This window comes from Nicotiana sylvestris, chromosome 11 (assembly GCF_000393655.2).
Source record: "Nicotiana sylvestris chromosome 11, ASM39365v2, whole genome shotgun sequence".
NCBI lineage: Eukaryota > Viridiplantae > Streptophyta > Magnoliopsida > Solanales > Solanaceae > Nicotiana > Nicotiana sylvestris.
In genome coordinates this window covers 48,078,193-48,096,936 of record NC_091067.1, presented here as the reverse complement: position 1 = coordinate 48,096,936, position 18,744 = coordinate 48,078,193, and the positions used below count along the sequence as shown (strand labels likewise).

At 40.3% G+C, this 18,744-nt stretch overlaps 1 protein-coding gene across 1 annotated transcript; it reads right to left on the bottom strand.

Annotated features, from left to right (window-relative positions):
* Positions 1 to 15,371: 15,371 nt before the first annotated feature.
* On the bottom strand, positions 15,372 to 17,561 carry LOC104249432 (uncharacterized). The gene has a single exon (XM_009805860.2). The coding sequence runs from the start codon at positions 17,418 to 17,420 to the stop codon at positions 15,591 to 15,593; it is 1,830 nt and encodes a 609-aa protein (XP_009804162.1). The 5' UTR covers positions 17,421 to 17,561; the 3' UTR covers positions 15,372 to 15,590.
* Between the last annotated feature and the right edge of the window lie 1,183 nt (positions 17,562 to 18,744).

The following is an 18,744-nucleotide window of genomic DNA, read 5'->3' as shown; positions in this document are numbered from 1 at the left end:
GCAAATAGATGATTAATGTATAAAAAAGAATTCTATTCTCAAATTAAATTAAATGCCTGGAGGAACCAATATGCTACCTCCTATGAATACAAAAAATGGATAAAAGAGCATAATAGTTTACTCACAAAATATAACTTTCAGAAAAAGAAAAAAAATAAGTCACATTCAAAAACGAGTTTTGTTTACCTTGAAAATGGTAACTACAATTATATTTGATTTTGTGGTTCTAAAAATACGTGATTTATTTTAATACTAGTTGTAGGGCAGTAGATGCTAAATGTAAGTAAAGAAAATTAGAAATGCAAACCAATAGGGTCACGAGGCTGGGCCTCGAGCTGGCTGGAGCAGAGCCTCGAGGTCAAGATGGGACTAATAGCAATGAACAATTGATAAAGAATTAATGATAATGAGGGCCTCAAAGATGGCCTTATGCAATTAATAATGAGCAATAAATGAAGAACAATGGATGAGCAATGGATGAACAATGAAAGAATAAACAATAAATGTGAAGAACAATTGTGTTAGCAAAGAGCAGGGAATGTTGTATTGTATTCAATGTGAGTGTATTCAATGATTGTCCAAGAGGCTTTACAAGATGATAAGGGTCCCCTTTATATAGGAGGAGTGAATCCCAACACAGTACATGACTAATAAATGACGAACAAATGCTACTAATACAGCTGTATAACGGCTCAGTACGGATTTGTACTATTCTTGCAGACTCTGTCAGTCCTCATCGTGTGCCCTCGGGGGTTTTTTGCCTTTCAATAACGGACATCGATTTTCATACTACCTCGAGGCAAACCATGGTGAGTCTTCGACATACCTTTGCGAGGTGACTGCTTCGAGGACGGGCCTTGGACCGTGCTTTGATCCTACCGAGGCCGGGCTTGAACTACCACAGAAGCCTCAAATCGTTCTTCTCTGATTTCGACCATATACAGATAGTCCCCACGTTTCTTAGAATAGAATGATATGAAACGACTTTGACCTCAATTTTCTCGAGCCTCTCATGATGATGTCATGCTTGTGACGTAAGCGTTCGAGGTGACTGAAACATCCCATCGGTTCGTCTCCCTAGAAGCATTGAACATACCGCCGGTTCATTTTTTCAAAAGCGGTAATTGCGCCGCCGATCCGTTTCCCCAAAAGCATTGATTGCGTCGTTGATACGTTTTCCCAAATGCATTGATTGCGTCGTCGGTTACGTTACTATCTCTCTATAAATGGGGATTGCTTGAGGCAAGACTTCACTCAGTCTTTCTTCAACAGCTTTTAGCCCTTTCCTTCTCTACATCCTCCCCTAACTCCTATTTCTATGGTTCAAACCCGTGATCGTAAGGTCATACGGCAACAGCTATGTCAGTTACGCCATGGCTCTTTTTCAGGGTTTTTCCCCACTGAGTGAGATTATACTAAGTTGTTGTTGTTGTTGTTTTTGTTGTTGTTGTTGTTCCGAAATAATGAGAGAGAGGCCTCAAACTCTTCCCGCATCAGAAGATATATGGACTGTAAACCGCTGCTCATCTCTCTTAACTTCAACCTGGTGTGGCGCTTCACTCCTTTTTCTTTCCATGGAGTGAGGTAGTGCTATTTACTAGCTTTTGCATCCCACACCGGTGCAATGTATCAAGAAGTGGCTTCACAATAGTAGTGCTGACGAGACCCATACTCGCCAAGCTTTTTTACCGGGCCACAATTTTTCTTGCTTGTTAAAAGCTTTTGCTCTTTGATAGGCTATAGCCTTTTCCTCATCTATTGCTGCTTCGGAGGAGGTTCTCGAAGACAACGCTCAGAAGACCGAAATGGGGTCCCCGAGGAAACGGTTCTCGAAGATGTCGCTCCCGAGGATATACCCCCGAAAGTAGATTAGGATTTTCAGCTGTTGTTTTTTGCTTCTTTGTTTCTGTGTGAGGACCCCTCGTGGGCCTTTGTAATCGTCTTTTATTAATATATGAGTTTCCTTATTTTGCCTTCAGCTTGTGTTGGACTCCATTTTGCCTTCGTTTGTGAGAAATCCAATTGTATCACTTTATCAATCGGTCCGAATACTGGACCCAGCCATAATAAACCCTTAGGTTTTTAAATGGTTAATATGACATTCCTTGGATCTCTCTGCTATCCCTTAGACTAAGCCTGTATTGATTTGATGCGAACTTAGGTCGCCGGGACTTCTAGGTCCGAACTGAGTGAGAGCAGGATCTAGATTGTTGAAATAAAGCCTAGCCTTTTTAGGCCCCGCTGATAGTCCTCGAGTGGTAAGCTTCTCGAACTAAAGCATCTTTTAGATTGCGCAACTGGGCAGGCATTTGCTCGATCATCTGAGAATAAAGATAGCCCTTAGGATTTTACAAGTAACCCCCGAGCGAGAGTTTGTTCGAACTCGGACAGCCCGTATTTAGCGAAAATTTGTTCAATCTTAAAATAAAGATAACCCTGAGGCCTTATAAATAGTCCTTGAGTGAGAACCTACTCGAACTTGGGTAGTCCGTGGGCTTAATAGTCGAGTGAGCTTTTGCTCGAACTCGAAGTGAAGATAGCCTTGAGGCTTTATGAATAGTCCCCGAGCGAGAACTGGCTCGAACTCGCGTAGCCTTTGGGCTTAATAGTCGAGCGAGCTTTTGCTCGAACTCGAAGTGAAGATAGCCCTGAGGCTTTATGAATAGTCCCCGAGCGAGAACTGGCTCGAACTCGGGTAGCCTTTGGACTTAATAGTTGAGCGAGCTTTTGCTCGAACTTGAAGTGAAGATAGCCCTGAGGCTTTATGAATAGTCCCCGAGCGAGAACTGGATCGAACTCGGGTGGCCTTTGGGCTTTAATAACCGAGTGAATGACTACTCGAGCCCAACTCGTAGATTGTTCTTAATAACTTCGGATAATCCGATTCCCTACGCTTTGGTTCTGACGGCAACATCATGACGTAAGCGGTTGAAGTGACTGAAGGGTTTCTTTGGTACAATTCTCAAAATCATTAATTGTAGGCAGCCAACGGTCGGCCTTTTGGCTTCCTCAGCACGTTCAAACGACCTTTATAAATAGACAAGACCCCATAACTTTGACTATATTACTCCCTTAGTGCTTCCAAGATCTCATTTAGCCCCTTTCGATTTCCTTGGACTCTCCCTGTTCTTTTCTAATGACATTTTTCATTTTGTCGGATCCTTCGCTTTAGAAATGGGAAAAACCTCTAACTGTTCCTTAAAAGGAAAAAGCTTCGTCGTCTTCTCGAATGACTAAAGGTAAATCGGTAGTTCCTCCTAGTATCGAGGAGTGTACTCCCGGGTGTTGTGATACATCTACTAATTTCCAGGTTGAAAACCTCTCCTCTGTTCCGGGACGATGAGAACCCATGTCTTGATATATCCGTTTAATAACTAAAATCGAGAAGGTGAAGGTCGACTGTCGTTGGGGGAAGGCGGTGTAAGTAGAGATTCCTTCATGAGGAGAAGACATAACCAAGCACAAGGACGATTTCCTCAGTGTATACACATATCCTTTCACCTTAGGTCCGGTAGAAACCTCTTTACCATCGATAGATCCAGTGGTCCTCGATTTCTGCAGCCAATATCAGGTGACACTTGGACAAATCTATCCATCATTTTGGCGTATTGTTATAGGTATTTCTCAAACATGGTTGAGGGGATGCCTTTTACCCTCGACCATCTAATTAGACTGTATAGCCCTCGACTTTACCGAGGTGGCCTGATTAAGCTGAAACGTTGATCCCCGAAGGACTTTTTTTCTAGAATCAATGAAGACAATGAACGATGGTGGATAAGCTGCTTTGTCCAAGTCAGGACCTCGGACCTGATCCCTACTGAGAGAATGCCATTCCCCGAGAAATGGAATATAAATCGTAAGTAAACATGTTTCGCTGATTGAATACCTTTTCTTGACTTTGAATTAACTTTCTTCGATGATACAACTGTCGAGTGGTACCCCAGTACTGTCAACAATCTCCTGGGCTGGGTTCAACGACTTGATTCGATCTGCCCGTATTCTAAGCGCGTGTGTTGCGATCTGGCTAAGACCCTTTGGGAGGCCAAAAATCATGGTGATTATTTTATCCCTGTTCATACTTGAGCTCTTTAGAGAAGATATCTCTTGCTAGTATTCTCACCCTTTGTGCCTATACAAGCCTTGGAAAGGCCGTTTTGATGAGGGAACCCCCGCCTGCGGAAGCAGATACCTCCAAGCCTGCTAAGGAAAAAAAGAGAAAGAAGAAATTACCGGCCGGGTCTCCAAAGCCAAAAAAGGCTAAAGTTCAAAAGCCCGATGCTGATTTAGTGGCCTTAACTCGGGAGGCGACCGAAAGTCTTTGTGGTGAGGGCGAAGGGAGTGATGATTGCCCGCTGTTACTTAGGGGGAGAAAAAGTGTTGCTGCCTCAAAATCTACTGAGTCAAAGGTGACTGAGCCGGATGCCGCTAGAACTGAGGCCGCCGAGGTGGTCCTGGCCCTAACTGAGGGAATTGTTAAAGGGGGCTTAGACGAAATCCTCGGGCTGACCAATGACCAAAACACATCGGGTGCCGAAGGGAACCTGGTTGATTAACCTGAAGAAATCAATAATGAAGTCTCTCGCAGAAGGGAGAAGGCCCCCGTCAACCCAGTCGAGGTGATCAACGTAGATGAGCCTCTGGTGGGCCCATCATTCTCTCCTGGGCAAATACGGGATGCCCAAGATATGAAAACTTCCATCGTGGGGGCATCCCCCCGAGAGAATAGTATGTTTGAAGGATATTTTGTCGGGGTTGAGGAAGGCCCCGATATCGATGCCTCATTGATCTATAAAGAAGACGAGAAGCTTCGACAACAGGTAATCTTGATTTGACCGCTGCATTTTGAGTTTCGATTCTTGCTTTTTTGACTCCCTTCTCCTGTGTTTTTAGGCCTTAAAGATCTCTAACCAAGCCTTTTCCAAGTCACAAGCAGAGTTGGCACGTTGTGAGGACGAATTTAGGAAGCTCATTTCTGAATTGGACAAACTCAAGGCCCTTCATGCCTAAAAGGAGGGGTAGATAGGTGACCTTCGAGCTCATTTGGAGAGGATATTTCGAGAGCGGGCCGATCTTGATGAGCAGGTAATACGAACTCCATGGGCTTATTTTTGTGCTTCAGTTAATTGGGTGGTTGATATCTTAATTTGACCTTTTTAGCTCAAGCGAAAAGATGATCTAATACATGAGGAGCTTAAAGTCAGAGATACTGAAATCCTTGGGCTGAAGCAACGCATGGATAAGGTGTCTTCCGATAAAGAATCTCTTCGAGAGAAGCTGACCTCGGTTGAGTGCCAACTTTAAGGGGCAAGGGGAGAAAGCTTCAAGTACAAAGCTCTCTATGCTGAACTAGTTGTTGAGCTATCTGCAACTAAGTCCGAAGCTGCTATGCTCATGTCCTCATACCGAAAAGATGTTGCTGCCGCAAATGCTCGAGCTAGGAAGGTGTCCGAAGAGGCTGAGCTTAAACTGTCCTGAGCCTTGTAACATGCCCAATTGAGATCTCGGAGACAGACTCTCGAGGATGTATATGCAGGGGGTATTTTTCTGCCGAGATCGATAGGACGAAGGCCCTATAGAAAGAATTGGCAACTCTGCTTTCTTTCGATGATAGTTCACCAGTGAATCGACCAGTGGCTTGGAGGATGATGAAGATGATGGTGAAGTCCCCGAGGGGGAAGGGGTCGAGGACCAGGCCGTTGAAGGCACAACTTCTGAGGGAGCTCCGTCTAGTCAAGTAACCTCGGTGGTAGATTAGGTTTTCCTTTGTTCCTTTTTGTGTCAGGGCTCCAGGCGTGAGCCATGTAAATGCATCTTCGTGAAACTTTATCATATATATATATATATATATATATATATATGGATTTTTGCTTTTCGTCATTTTTTGTTTTCCCTTTGCCTTTTTGGAATAAATTTTGATGCTTGACGATAACCAGTTTTATGTGTCGTACTTATGATAGAAACCCCTCAGGTTTTCATGCTCGATGAGCGATTGATAATAGTCGATCATTCGGTGTTCGATCCTCGATTCAAATTTTGACTCGAGCTCATTGACCCTTAGGTTTTCAACATATTGGCCCTTAGGCTCTTTAGGCTGGCCCTTAGGCTCTTACGCATTGGCCCTTAGGCTCTTTAGGCTGGCCCTTAGTCTCTCACGCATTGGCCCTTAGGATCTTTTTAGATTGGGTCGATGCGACTGATAATATGTTATAGTTTTTCCCTCATTTTGGCTAAAGACTTTTGAAGTTTTGATTATGCTTTGGCATGTTTTATATTCTTCCGACTCTTCGACGGCTCAAATGAGAACCTCGATTATGAGTCGATATATGATGATAGCTGAGTACCTCGGGAGGCTCGCTCGAAGGTTGTGTTTTTGAAAACTTTTCATCGAAGGCTGATTGTTTTCGAAGCCTTTTTATTGTTCGAAGCTGATATTATTGAAGCTCATTTGCTTATGTCGAGGGTAGCCTGATTAACCAGTTTTTTTCGAAGTATTTTTGAAGTATTTGGAGGCCTTTTATGGCAGCGATCGAACGTCTCTGAGCCGCGTTATTTCGGCCGGAGCCTTTTGATATGACCGTAGTCTTTTGTTCGGTCGTAGCCTTTAATCCCCCAGTTGCGGTGACCTTGGTGTCCATATCGAGGGTATGACATTAGGGGTCTTACAAGTTCAAATATATAGCCTTGGCCTTCATATTGGGGTTATGCCTTTTTAAGGTCTTATAAATTTGAGTACGCCTCGTTGAGGTCTTATAAGCTCGGTATTGCCTCATTGAGGTCTTATAAGACTGGGCATGCCTTGTTGAGGTCTCACAGATTCGATGCGGCCTCACTGAGGTCTTACAAACTCGAAATTGCCTTGTTGAGGTCTTACGAATTCGAGTTTTCAATGACTTCGACGAGCTGACTGTCGATGACAATCCCCGAGTATTCGAGGATTTTGGCCAGAGCCTTTTGCGTGAAAGCATTGAATTTCTTTGAGTGTTTTGATAAGCAAAGAGTTTTCCTCAATTATTTGATGTATGCGTACATGTTTTTTTCCTTCGAAGGCCCAATTATTCTACATGGACACGGTTCATTCGATCGTTTGGCCCAATACACCATTCTCCTATCGGGGTCCTCCTAGGCATAGTTCGAGTTCTTTGAAGAGGCGACCTCCCAACCCCCTAGTATTTGTGGTAGATCGAAGAGAAGCCTTGAATATTTGATAAGTTCTCCTTAGGTAGCATATGGATGTTGCCTCGTTAAAAACCTCACTGGTAAAACCCATTCGGGATAAAATCCTGTCTAAGGGAAAAAGAGCGCAACGCATGCTTTAAAACTCAAGGTCTTCGGGCTGGAGGACGCTTCAATTTCTCTCAATCGAACACCTGCAATAAGTTAGTATAAAACATAAATAAAAAGGGAGAGGGTTGTACCTTAATAGTGGCATTCGAGCTTTGATAAATTTCAATTGCTTGTTTTGGGGATGCAGCATGGTCCTTTACTCACTCGTTTGGATGTAGCCAAAAATGTAGGTTGTGGTTGCTAGCTGATTTTTTACTTGCCTTTTGTCCTCTTTGATGTAGAGGGTGTCGATGCTGGTGCCATGTCGTGCACCGCGAACATCTATCTTTCTACATGTTGCTCCCCGTATACTACTTTTACTCCATCCTTGGTTGGAAATTTCATCGTTTGATGGAGGGTCGAGGGTACTGCCCTCATACTATGTATCCACGGCCTTCCAATTAAGGCATTGTATCTCATGTCACCTTCGATGACATGAAACTTGGTATCTTGGATTTTTCCGGCTACGTTGACCGGGAGAATGATTTCCCCTTTTGTTGTCTCGCTCACAATTTTGAATCCATTAAGGACTCGAGAGGCGGGTACGATCTGGTCGAGCAATTCAAGCTACTCCACCACCCTCGACCTGATTATGTTGTCTGAGCTACCTGGATCCGCGAGCACACGTTTAATCTGAATTTTATTCAAAAGAAAAGAAATTAATAGTGCGTCATTATGAGGCCGAGACAAGGTCTCGTTGTCCTCTTCGCTAAATGTGAGATCATCCTCTAGTATGTAACTCCGAGTTCGCCTTTCCCTGGTGATGGATATTTTTGTCCGTTTGAAAACAGGTTCTTGTGAGGCGTCGACCCCTCCAACGATCATGTGGATGACATGCTGTGGTTCTTCTGGTTCGTTTTTTCTATTCGCCTCTCTTTCCCGAAATTGGTTTTTAGCTCAATCATTGAGGAATTCTCGAAGGTGCCCCTCGCTGATCAGTCTGGCTACCTCTTCTCGAAGCTGTCTGCAGTCCTCGGTCCTATGACCGTGGGTGTCGTGATATTTACACACCAAGTTAGGGTTCCTCTGTGAAGGATCTGATACTACGGGTTTTGGCCACCTGACATCTTTGATTTTCCCTATGGCCGATATGATGCCCGAGACATTGATGTTGAAGTTGTATTCAGATAACCGGGGTGCCTCTACCGGCCCAGTGTGCCTATCGAACCCGACTTTACTCATGAGTCCCTAGGAATTTTAACCTCGATCTACCTTTCGATCATCTCGAGGCATGTTATGCCTTGGTGCATTTCTTCGATCTTCTACATACGACTGGTATCTTTCTTTGTTTGATCTTGGCTCCCTTTCTGTGAACCTTTTCTCCTTTGTAAAGAGCCTGTTGGGATATACTAAGCCCGATGGGGCTCCTAGTTGGTCATCTTCGACCCTGATCTTTGATTGGTACCTATTGTGCATATCCGCCCAGGTCACAGCGGGATATTCGATCAAATTTTATTTTAACTGCCTTGAAGCTACCTAGCTTCGTTCGTTCAAGCCTTGAGTGAAGGCATGTACTGCCCAGTCATCAGAGACTGGTGGTAATTCCATTCGCTACATCTGAAAACGAGATACGTTCTCTTTCTGTTTGATTTTGAAGATATCGGACTTCCTAGTAGAGACTTTGATGGCACCAGCGTGTGCCCTCACAAAAGAATCCGCCAACATGGCAAATAAGTCTATTGAATTTGAGGGTCGGTTATGATACCACATCATAGCCCCTTTCGACAGTGTTTCTCCAAATTTCTTCAACAAGACAGACTCTATCTCATCATCCTTTAAGTCATTTCCTTTTACCGCACACGTATAAGCGGTGATGTGCTCATTAGGGTCTATAGTCCTGTTATACTTCACGACAATGGGCATTCTGAATTTCTTCGGGATGGGCTTTGGAGCTGCACTTGATGGGAATGGCCTCTGTACGAACTTCTTTGAATCTACTCCCTTTAGAATCGGGGGTGCCCCAGGGATCTGATCGACCTTTGAGTTATAAATCTCCACCCTTTTATCATTATCTTCGATCTTCTTTTCTCCTGATTCGATTCTTTTGGTGAGGTCCTCGGGCATCTTCATAATAGCGGGGTCTGTTGCTGACCCGTTGTTGCTCGATCTCTCCGGCGCCTACTCGACTTGAGGAGCTGTTTCCGGTGCTACGGTGCTTGGGGTTTTTTGGTGACTGTGTAGCGGAACAATAGCCACTTGTTATGCTTGTAACATTTCAAAAATAACTTGAAGACTAACGTCTTTTTCCTCACCGTGCACACTCTCGTCGGTTGGAACTTATATCGACATGCACAACGTTTTGCGAGTTCACATCGATGGCGATTTGTGCTGGTGCTTCCCCTGAGTTTTACGGTGGTACACCAGCATCTGCTGGTGCTATCCCCGGGTTTTGCGGTGGTACACCGGCATCTGCTGTTGCTACCCTCGGGTTTTACGGCGATAAACCGACGTCTACCCCATTTTCTCTCTGAAGCCCAATATCGTTGTTTTCACGTGCATTTGCTGAGTTAGATATTTTTTACCTGAAATTAGAGATTCTTGGACAAGAAAAAGTGTGAAGAATAACTTGTGTTATCAGAAAACTAGCACCAAAATAACCATTATTATTCTTAGCCCCAAGGTGGGCGCCAAACTATTTACCTTGAAAATGGTAACTAGAATTATATTTAATTTTATGGTTCTAAAAATACGTGATTTATTTTAATACTAGTTGTAGGGCAGTAGATGCTAGATGTAAGTAAAGAAAATTAGAAATGCAAACCAATAGGGTCACGAGGCCAGGCCTCGAACTGGCTGGAGCAGAGCCTCGAGGTCTAGATGGGACTAATAGCAATGAATAATTGATGAAGAATTAATGATAATGAGGGCCTTAAAGATGGCCTTATGCAGTTAATAATAATCAATAAATGAATAACAATAAATGAACAATGAATGAACAATGAAAGAATAAACAATAAATGTGAAGAACAATTGTGTTAGCAAAGAGCAGAGAATATTGTATTGTATTCAATGATTGTCCAAGAGGCTTTACAAGATGATAAGGGTCCCCTTTATATAGGAGGGGTGAATCCCAATACAGTACATGACTAATAAATGACGAAGAAATTCTACTAATACAGTTGTATAACGGCTCAGTACGGATTTGTACTATTCTTGCAGACTCTGTCAGTCTTCATCGTGTGCCCTCGGGGATTTTTCGCCTTTCCATAACGGACATCGATTTTCATACTACCTCTAGGCACACCATGGTGAGTCTTTGACGTACCCTGCCGAGGTGAGTGCTTCGAGGACGGGCCTTGGACCGTGCTTTGATCCCACCGAGGTGAGTGCTTCGAGGACGGGCCTTGGACCGTGCTTTGATCCCACCGAGGTCGGGCTTGAACTGCCACAGAAGCCTCAAATCAGTCTGCCCTGATTTCGACCGTATACAAGTTTGACTTCAAAAATTAGTTTAAATTTCGAATTCAAACACTATTTTTTTTAATATTATAAAATGATGGATATTCATAACTCTTAAAGTAACACCAACTACTCTTCTCTATTGTGTTGATAAAAACCCACTACTTTCCACCTTTATATTTATGACTCCCAAACCTGCATTTTCTCCTCCATGATCCTCCTACGTAATCTCAATGATTAATGTCATGTTTAAGACTACTATATATATAGTATAAATAGAGGCGTGAGATGTAATATGTAATATGCACTTAAAAATACTTGAAAGAAATAAGAAGCTCTCATCTGTTGTCTTTCTTTATCTTTTTATTATTCTTGACTTTGATATATTGTACTAACTCTTTTAGCTTGATTTTACAATATTCATCAAATAATGCTTGAACACCTATGGTCTATTTGGAAAGATATGTGTAATTACCTGATTGTGTAATTATCAGGGATAATAATTATATACCCTAGTAATTACATAGTATAATAATTACAATGACATGTTTGTTTGCAAACGTAATTATAGTATAACTGTCTTTTTTAGCACCCTAATTCTCTTGTTGGCTTTGATACAATGAAATAAAATAGAGAAAAAGACCTTCAAGAGAATAAATAAATAAAACCATATTCAAGAGACAAACTCACCGTCATGTTTGGTTGGACAAGTGTAATTACATAGTTAAATAATCTTTTTTCAGTTTTACCTATCGAAATATATTAAATAATATATTAAACAATTATAAATTAATAAATAATATCTTAAAAGCAGCAAGAATCTTCCAAATAAATAATATTATTACTTAGATTAATTAATTGAAATTGCAATGGCGATTTAATTTTTTACTAACTCATTAATGTGTGATACATACATGCATATATATAAGAAATGCTATATATTATTTATAGTCGGGTATTTAAACTATATTTTCAAAAAAAAGAAGTACTAAATAATTAGTGACTAATATTGAAAAGAATTATCAATATCTTGACTATCTTTTAAATAAATAATATATTAACTTAAATTAATTAATAAAGTTTCAATTATGAATTTAAAACATTTACCAACTCATATAAGTAAAATATGAAATTTGTGATTTGTTATACCTTTTAAATAACAAAAAAATAAATATGAGTTTAGAAGGTAATTTTTCTTAATAATTACTGTATACTAAATGAATAGAAAACAAAGCTAGCAAAATACAAAATTGTATTTAACAACAAAGAAAAACAGAAAAGGAAGAAGCACAATATGAGAAGTTGCAAAATTATATGGAAGCACGCCAAAACCAACACGTTGGAAGGTTAAAAAATGAGAAAAGAGAAATGGAAAAAAAATATTATAAAAAGAATAGTACTTGATTTATTTGAAAAAAAAAAAAAAAAAATTAGAAAAGTTACATTACACTATAACTACCACAAGTTCTCACCTCGCCTCTAAGAATTGGAGAGTATAATTACACCCTCTCAATCACACCCAATTTCGTGCTGGTCAAATAATTATTTGGCTGGACAAACATGCCAAACTGTATAATTACACTCAATTTCGCCCCAACACAACTCCTAAGTGGGTTTGAAAACAGGCCCCTAAGGAATTTATAACTGTGAATATATTTCCTAATACATTATGAGAGAGTCAAGCCAGTCAGGCGATTTTATTGCCCATAGTCATAGACCTCGAAAAGACAACTCCGTTGATATTTGTAAACCCTAAAACAGATTTGGATTTTGCCTATATAAAGTAATACCAGCCTAAAAATGGATAACTTATCCCACTGCCTTTAAATGAGTGTAAGTGACGTGTATACAATTTTCTGATATTTTATAAGTTAGGTTCTGCGTAAATAAGTAGTAGCAGATCTTTATTTGCTTTACGATCTGTTGATGCCCTTCAAAGAAAGAGATACATCCGACTATACACAATAATTATTCCTATCAAAGGTTAAACAGATTGAGAGAGATCACCTAATATTTTAATCGCACTTCTTCAACTACCTTGAGTGCATTATGATTCATTTTCCCAGCACAATTTGCAATCGACAGCGTACAGACATAACAGTTACAACTACATACCATCTGACAACACGATGGCCGATAATGGTCACCACTGTTAAAGCTATATGTGCAGACATTGCGCAGATAGAATTGGAGGATCACTTTAAAGCAACTCAGAGAAACAAGTATTACATGAAGGAGTGAACGAATACAAAGCTATCCAACACCATCTTTAGCCCGGGCACAACAAATCTAGTCACCCGATACCACAACAGATCTGTGTATATGCATGCACCCAACCATTATATTGTCATTTTTCTCTACACATGCAGAAAATCGAAAGCACCAATGAAGGGAAAACCGCTTTTGATCTTCGCTCTAACAATCTAAAAGATATACTTCCCAACTAGCTCATTTCCATTTTATATAAAAACAGAGAAGGGTACACAGGGCCAAAAAGAAAAAATCCTATCCCAAATCAGTCCTTAAACTTTTGCACCACGACAGTATTTCTAACTTATTCAGGATCCTCAACTATTGGATGATAATTCATAACTGTGCTTCCTTTCCTTCGTATGTGAGAATAGCAAGCACGGCTCATCAAGCAGAGAGCATTTCAATCTTTATAAGGTACAGCGATCCATCCATACAAGCTGGGGCATCAGATATTTTCAACTAAAGACCCAAATAAGAAATGGTATGAGATTTCGAATTTATTTGTGCGCTTGCATGCTTTAAAAAAGCCTTTGCATCCAAATGTACAGCTGCCAGCAGAATCTTCATCATCTTTTTCTGAAGCTCTAGCTTAAAGAAGATAAGCACTCTATCAATAACAGAGCCTGAAAGACATGAACCAGTGAACAATCTACAAAGTACAGAGCCCATTTCCTTGACTAAAGGAGGAAGCAATTTACAGGTTCCTCTTCATTCTAGCAAAAAATCGGAGTAATACCAGTCTTTTTCCTCCTCATATGAAGGTTGCTTTTGTTAAACTCGCTTCTAAATACCCTTCAATAGTTCAATAAGTTTTCTGGCACGAATTTTACAATCGTCTACTTTTTGTGGGTTGAACGAAACTCTGAGGCAGTTTTACTTATTGGATCTAGCTCATATGATAGTTTTAATGTTTTAGGCCTGTTTACAAGTGTTCAGCAGGAAGCTGGTCTATTTCTTAGTTAGCTATCAATCCTTCTGGCATTCAACAAGTCTTAAGAGTTTAAATGCAGTTGTTGTCTCTAATTACTTGGAGTTCGGCAAAGGAAGAATTTTCAGATGACGAGATTCTAGGAGCCCTTCCCCTTTGCTTCTAATTTTGTGAAATTCTAGGCCTCCAAATCTGCGATTCAATCTTACCCTTTTAATTCACGATTCACAGCATTATTGCTAAGAAACATAGCAGCCCCTAAATTCAGAATCACTTTAAACATTTTGCTCATACTTGATAAATTATAGCATATATCTACACACAGCAAGTCTGAATTTCAGTGCTTCTACTAATGGAATGGTTTTGTTATAACTATTGCGGCATTCCTCAGCTTTCAAGCGAAAGTTATCCAAGGCTTTATTTCACCTAACTCTACAGGACAATGCTCAGTGATATCAACAAGCGGTGCTGGCACTTGTCGCGAGCCTATGCAGCAGAGAACTTGCCCTGCTGATAAATTAATAATTCATTCTTTAGACATGCTTAAGTTTTGTCTCCTCCTTCAAGGGGAGTGTTAATAAGGAGGATGTTAGGTCTTGGCAGGTGGACTAGGGCTCAAAAACGAACTTGTGACCCTCCTTCAAAAGAAATTTAAAAAGAAGGGAAGTAAATGGGTCCTCAGGACCATTATTTGGTCTCTTATAAACCTTCTGCAAGTACCTAAGTTTTCTCTGTTATTCGGGTACCCCTCTATTCTTATGTCATTCATTTTCTGCACTCATTCAAGAGATATCATAATCCTGCGGCTGACTTTCTTCACCACACAGCACTTAATGCAAAAATAACCATGTTATTTTTTCAAAATAACTTGTTGGCTTTTGAACTCTCAGAAATCCTATCTTACATGAACCAGCTTCATATAAACACAAGTATCGGATATGGGTACAAGCAGTATTTTTTTCCCTTTGCCAAGTTTTATTCTATTTTTGAATATCTCATGAAATATCCAGACCAGTGTCTAAATTTTTTATATAGATATGTCAAAGCAAATGAAAGATCTATGTTACCTAACTTATTAAAAGAGAAAAGAAAGATCTATGAAACCTAGCACAAAAAAGTTAATACTCATGCTCATAAAATGTGAAACTAGCAAGCTACCGAGCTTTGTTAAGGTTCTATTTATGCTGACAAGGCAAATGAGGAGAACAAAGATCTTAGGTTTCATTGGAATTTGTCCCCTTCAACTCTTTACTAGGTTCAGGAGAGCAGAAATATACGTGAAACAGTGATCCCACACTAAACAGTGTTTTTAAAAGCGAACAACGCAATAAGGGGACAAGGGCCATGAGACTTGAAGCCAAAAGCGAGAAGAAATCAAATGCTTCTCTGAAGTGAAGTGCACAATTTAGGAAAATCAGAAAATACCAAACATACATGAATTTAGTACTGCACTAATAGAACTGCAAAATTAAATAACACGATGGATGTATAAAAACAGGGTAGTTCCAAGACCAACTTTAAAACACATTTTCTCGAAGTAACTTTATGTTTAATCAAAGAAAAGCTACCAAAAATCCTAAGCATAAGACATATGAAGTCTCAAATGGGATTAAGAAAATCTCAAAAAACACAAAAAAGGATTACAAAGAAGAAATTAGTGAACAAGCACCTGCCAACTTAAACTTTACTAAGCAGACATAGCTCTCATCTTTTTCAGTCGCTTCATCGCAGGGGAGATAGTCCTCAGTATCTTGCGGCCTTTCTTTTTCTGTTTCATCTTCCTTGTGCATTGTGCCATCTCTCTTATGGGGCCGGGCGGCACCCCCTTCTTCAAAGCACTACCTCGGGGAGTAAGAGTTGGTGGCAACCGTAAGCTTTGTGGAGGCATTGGACTGTTTGGTTTCCATACCAGGTTGTTCTTCATAGAAAACCTAACCTTCTTTGCACTTTTCTCTGCACTCTTTGTAGCATCATGACTTTCACCATTTATGACAGGGATACAAGACTCTGCTCCCTGAGTGTTTTTTCCTCTCTTTCTCTTCTTTTTCACAGAAATTGTAGGTGTGTGAGATGAATTATCATCATCGTTGTCATCGTCATCTAAACCAACCTCAGCAGCAACCTTTTCAAACTGCATTTGAAGATTTGAAATCACATCTTCATTAAAAGTCACTTTGTTCTCAATGTCCGGCTCAGAATTGGAACTATCACCAGTAGCAGTAATCATATTCTCCTCTTTGTAGCCGCTAGAGCTTTTCTCCACAATAGAGGAATTATCTGAAAGCCCACTTTTTTTCTTTTTCTTCTTCCCCCTTTTACTACCACTCTCGAGCTCATTAGACCCATTTTCCTCAACCAAAGTGCCATTCTCAGAAACCTTTTTCTTCTTTTCTTTCTTCTTCGCCTTTTTACCGCTTCCATCCTCTGCTCTCTTCACCTTCTTGCACTTCCTTAATGTCTCATCACCAGATTCTTCCTCATTCTCATCTTTAGCCACTTCGGAATCACACGTTTCACCACTCAAACCATTCTCAATTGGTATTAATTGAGGCACCTCTTCTCCATCATCAACAACCTCATCAACGTCAGGCAGACTAATTTCAATCCCTAAAGCTTCAAACTCCTTCTCCAACCTCAAGAACTCCTCGTGCAACTTCAAAGCCACCTTCCTATTACCCTGAACACAATCCCCAGACGAACCTACTTCAAAGAGCATCCCCGAAAACCCCATTTTCAACGCAATAACCCCAAATGCCACATCACCATAGCTCTCACCCCCCTCCTCTGCACCTTTCTTTCTCCTCTCCAACAAACTCCTCCCCATCTTTAACAACTCATCAAAAACACAACTTTTCACTTTCCCAACCATAATTTTATCCTCAGACTTCCCCATCACACTCAAAAAGGGCTTAAACCAGCAACCAACCACATCATTACGAACCGGGACACAACATCCTTTTAGCTCATCAAGAAAAACAGAGGCAATATGATAATTAACACCATGACCCAACAACTTATCCGTCGCCAAAAACGCATTATTCTCCAAAACCTCAACACACTTCCCCATAACCTCCAAATCCCACTTACATTTCTTCATCAACTCAAACACTGAACCGACAAACTTCCTAATAAGTAAGTAAAACTTGTCCAATCTTAAATGGTCAATACCATTCCATTCGCGACGAAGGGTAATCAAGAAAGCAGAAAAATAATGGAAGCAAATACCTAAATCAAGATTTTTTACCAGAGAGCAGATGCGGTCGATTAGCAGAGCTTGAGCAGGGGCTTTATCGGAGTGCCAAAGACAGTAGAAAAGGCCCTTCCAAAGCTTCTTCATATCATCATCGGCGAGCTGAGTTGTTTGTGTTACCAGCCATGTTTGGAGATGTGCGAAGGCTTTCGACCTTATGGAAGCGTTGCATGAAGCTAAATGCTTTATTAAAGAAGTGCCTTGTGTTGCGTCAAGAAAGGTTGTTTGGGGTTTGATTTTGGATTCTCTGAGCCTCTTCTTGCTCATTGTTTAAGATCTGGAGAATAAGTGAAGCTTTCGTTAGGTTCTTGGAGGGGAGTCGGAGGAAGGGTTTTGGGGGAAAAAGAGAAGGATTATAGTCGTATGCTCCAATATAAAAACCTAGGGCTAAATTTGGGAGGAAATAATTTTTCTTTTTCTTTCGTCCCTTTTCCTTTTTGTCTCCGGATGGGAAAAGGCAGCTAAAGAACAAGAGGGCTTTCTGGACCTAATTTTGCATCTTAAAAAAGGTTTAAAAGTATTATTTTCTTGCTAAACTTAGTGTCAAGACAAACTACATCATTCAAATTAGAATAGAGAGAATAATAATAAAAACTTATTTTATTTTGACTTTCTACGAAATTTTCTTATTGTATATTTTTATGGTTGGGTGATAAGAATTGTACACGCAATGGAACTTGTTGGTGTCTAGGTGGTGCTCTCAAGTAAAAAAGAAATATAATTATGTTGAAAGGTCTGAGAGCCAAATTATACTTAACTAGAGGTTTCGAGTTCGAGTCATAAAAATAAAGTCATCTTTGGTAGGAAACACTTTACCACTTAAAGTAGAACTTTCCCGCATGAATCTAAATTAGTCAAACCCCAAATCAAATATGAAGCATCGATTGTGAAACCCAAAAAGAAAAAGTCAACTCATCATTTCAAAAATATTTTCATTTGTCTTTGAACGACATTTGATATTGGGAACTTTGACTGATGCAAGACGGCAATGTACTTTCAAAGTGAATATGATTTTGACATATTATATATGTAACAATCCAATATGTTGTTTTGAGTTCTAGGACCACGTTTACTTATTTGAGGCCTCTTGCAGGTTAATTTCATAATTTATGACTTGAGAGTATGGGTGGTATAGTTCCCAAGAGATTTGGGACGATTAGTTTCTAACGTGAAACCTTGCGTTGGGAAGAGTTGATCAAAATTAATATTTTGGGTAAACGAGCTTAGATTCATGATTTAAAGGTTCTAATAGGTTCGTATGATGATTTTAAACTTGTACGAGTATTCGATTTAGCATCTGAGGCTCGGGTATGATTTAAATGTATCTTGTGAAAGTTGAAATTTGAAGAACTGAAGAAAGTTCATAAGTTTGGTTTGCACCTTGATTCTAGTTGTGATATTTTCATATGTATTTGAAGCCCTTGGACAATTTTGTATAGGGTATATGGACTAGTCGGGATAGTTTAGAGGGATCCCGAGGGTCTCGATTGAGTTTGGGGATATTTGGGAATGGTATAGAAATGGAAAAATTGCATCAAATGTTGAGGTTAATGTGAACGCTCTCGTCCATCCTCTATTGCAGGTCACGATG